The following is a 3,712-nucleotide window of genomic DNA, read 5'->3' as shown; positions in this document are numbered from 1 at the left end:
TTTCATATTTCAATATTTTAGCATTTTAATATTTTAATGTAATATTTGGATATTTGAACATTTTAATATTTTGATATTTGAATATTTTATTCTTTTAACGTTTTGATAGCATAATATTTTAACATTTTCATATTCTAATATTCGAGTATTTTAATATTTTAATGTAATATATTGATATTTTAACATTTTCATATCTTAATATTCTAACATCTTTATATTTTAACATTTTCATATATTAATGTTTTAACATTTTAATATTTTAATGTAATATTTTGATATTTTAACATTTTAATATTTTTATATTTTAACATTTGAACATTTTAATATTTTAACATGTTCATATATGAATATTTAACATTTTAATATTTTAATGTAATATTTTGATATTTTAACATTTTAATATTTTTATATTTTAACATTTGAACATTTTAATATTTTAACATGTTCATATATGAATATTTAACATTTTAATATTTTAATGTAATATTTTGATATTTTAACATTTTGATATATTAATAAATTAACATTTTAATATTTTCATGTTTTGAAAATTAGCATTTAAATATTTTAATGTGATATTTTGATATTTTAATATTTTGATATTTCAAAATCTTGATATCTTAATATTTTAACATTTTCATATTCTAATATTTTAGCATTTTAATATTTCAATGTAATATTTTGATATTTTAACATCTTAATATTTTGATATTTTAAAGTTTTTATATCTTAACATTTTAACATTATAACATTTTCATATTTTAATATGTTAGCATTTTAATATTTTAATGCAATATTTTGATGATATTTTAATGTAATATTTTTATATTTCAACATTTTAATATTTTGATATTTGAATATTTTGATATTCAAACATTTTGATATTTTAACATCTATATTATCTTAATGTTTTAACATTTTAATATTTTAATGTTTCAATGTTCACACGTAGGACTTGCAAGCATGGGAAGATTCTGAAGAATCCTATTCGTATTACGAGGATTTCGGAACCAACAGGAGACGAGCCGAAAGGGAAAGGAGAAAGAAGGAACGAAGAGAACAAAGGCGAAGAGAAAGGGAAGAGCGCAAACGAAGAAGAGAAGAGATGAGAGAAAGACGCCAACGAGCATAATAGAAGGGAGTCGTGTCTGCCTGGTAGAAACGCTTTCGAAGCACTATCTCTAAATCATTATTATTCTTATCATCACTATTATTATCTTTATTGTGATTTTTATCATTATTTCCTTATTATCGTTATTGTCATTGCTATCATAGAAATATTAAGAAGGGCAATAGAATGTTTTCGTTATAAAACTTTCGTGTTCGTTTAAGAATGTGTACAAGATAGCACTAGTTTTTTTTTTTTTTATGAAATATAGCGAAAATTATAGATGTAAATGTAAAACCCTTAAAAAAATGAATCAAAGCTTGAACGATTCACTGTATATTAATGAAAAAACCCGTAATAATCAGGGAGAAGAAATAAAAAAAATTAAAGAAACAATTTGATACATTAAACATCATTAAAGGAGAAAGACGAGAGAGAAGAAATGAAAGTAGTTAGAAGAAAAGAAGGACGAAAGATGGGGTAGAAAAAAAAAGTAAATTTCCCAGGAAATTGTAAAATAGTTGAAAGATGCTTAAGTAAGCAGGAAGGCCTAAGCTAATTTTTTTCCTACAAGTTATTCCTAGGCCTATTTAGAAAAGCTGAGGGGAACTGGCTACTACATGTGAGAAATTCGGGTAACTAAAATCCTGAGGTGGAAAAAATAGTGTCCAGATATTCGTATTGGGTACGACTGAGGTGGAAAAGGATTAGGCCTACAGTTTCATGATCTTCATATTTAACAAAATATTGAGTACTATTGAGATAAAGGTATAATACTAAGGTGGAAATGAATTAGGCCTACAGTTTCATGATCTCCATATCTAGCAAAAGCTTGAGTACGATTGAGACAAAGGTACAATACGAAGGTGGAAAAGGATTAGGCCTACAATCTCATGATCTTCATATCTATATTAACTGATGATTACGAATGACAAAAGGTAAACCAATGAGGTGGGAAAGGATTAGGCCTACAGTTTCATGATCTTCATATCCAGCAAAAGCCTAAGTACGATTGAGACAAAAGTACAATACGAAGGTGGAAAAGGATTAGGCTTACAATTTCATGATCTTCATATCTATATTAACTGATGTGTACGATTGAGGCAAAGGTAAAATACTAAGGTGGAAATGAATTAGACCTACATTTTCATGATCATATCTAGCAAAAGCTTGGGTACGATTGAGACAAAGGTACAATACGGAGGTGGAGAAGGGTTAGGCCTACAGTTTCATGATCTTCATATTGAGTAAACACTTGAATACGAATGAGATAAAGGTAAAATACTAAGGGAGAAATTAATTAGGCCTACGGTTTCCTGATCTTCATATCTAGCCAAAGCTTGAGTACGATTGAGACAAAGGTACAATACGAAGGTGGAGAAGGAATAGGCCTACAGTTTCATGATCTTCATATCTATATTAACTGATGAGTACATATGAGACAAAGATAAAGCACGTAGGTGGAAATGGATTAGGCCTACAATTTCATGATCTTCATATCCAGCAAAAGCTTGAGTACCAGTGAAGCAAAGGTACAATACGGAGGTGGAGAGGGATTAGGCCTACAATCTCATGATCTTCATATCTGTATTAACTGATGAGTACGAATGAGACAAAGGAACAGTACAGAGGTGGAAAAGGATTAGGCCTACAATTTCATGATCTTCATATCCAGCAAAAGCTTGAGTACCAGTGAAGCAAAGGCTAGCATATTCGATAATTTTTTTGAGTTGTATTAGTTTTTTAAACAGAGGTTTCACCCCTGGCACAGCTGTTGAGGATAAAAAAAAGTGTGACATTAATGTTACTTTAATTTCAATAAAAAAGAATTCCTTTGTGAATTTGCTAATAGGTGCAAAGAATATCTTCATAATATCAAAACTACATTTTCCTTTGTGTAAATGTAGGAAGATTTGTGTTACTGAATACGAAATAATTATCATCCCAACTATGAACGAACACTAAGTATCATTGGTATCCTACAAAGTGGCTATGTGCTCCATATCATGTCTGTATTTACCATATATATATATATATATATATATATATATATATATATATATATATATATATATATATATATATATATATATATATATATATATATGTGTGTGTGTGTGTGTGTGTGTGTGTGTGTGTGTGTGTGTGTGATTAATTGTAGCAATTACTCCACTATAATATATATATATATATATATATATATATATATATATATATATATATATATATATATATATATATATATATATATATATGTGTGTGTGTGTGTGTGTGTGTGTGTGTGTGTGTGATTAAGGGTAGCAATTACTCCACTATAATATATATATATGTAGGCTATATATATATATATATATATATATATATATATATATATATATATATATATATATATATGTAGGCTATATATAAATATATATATATATATATATATATATATATATATATATATATATATATATATATATATATATATATATATATAGTATATACATGAATATTAAACGCTATGAAATAATATATCACCTTTTATACAATAACTATGATTGAAACATATTGTGTATACGCACACCGTATTCTTTAATGAAAACAAGATAAGAATTTCAT

General features: G+C 26.4%; 1 protein-coding gene across 1 annotated transcript in view; it reads left to right on the top strand.

The window, feature by feature from the left end:
- LOC137634994 (phenoloxidase-activating factor 2-like) overlaps positions 1-3,081 on the top strand; it is a 28,764-nt gene extending 25,683 nt beyond the window's left edge. Inside the window, exon 8 of the mRNA XM_068367595.1 lies at positions 953-3,081. Within this exon, the coding sequence (XP_068223696.1) occupies positions 953-1,132 (180 nt within the window). The 3' untranslated portion in view covers positions 1,133-3,081. The remainder of the gene's footprint in view (positions 1-952) is intronic.
- Positions 3,082-3,712: the final 631 nt, after the last annotated feature.

This window comes from Palaemon carinicauda, chromosome 45 (genome assembly GCF_036898095.1).
Source record: "Palaemon carinicauda isolate YSFRI2023 chromosome 45, ASM3689809v2, whole genome shotgun sequence".
Classification (NCBI taxonomy): domain Eukaryota; kingdom Metazoa; phylum Arthropoda; class Malacostraca; order Decapoda; family Palaemonidae; genus Palaemon; species Palaemon carinicauda.
Note: the sequence above shows the minus strand (reverse complement) of the source record. Positions and strands in the feature narration are given on the sequence as shown.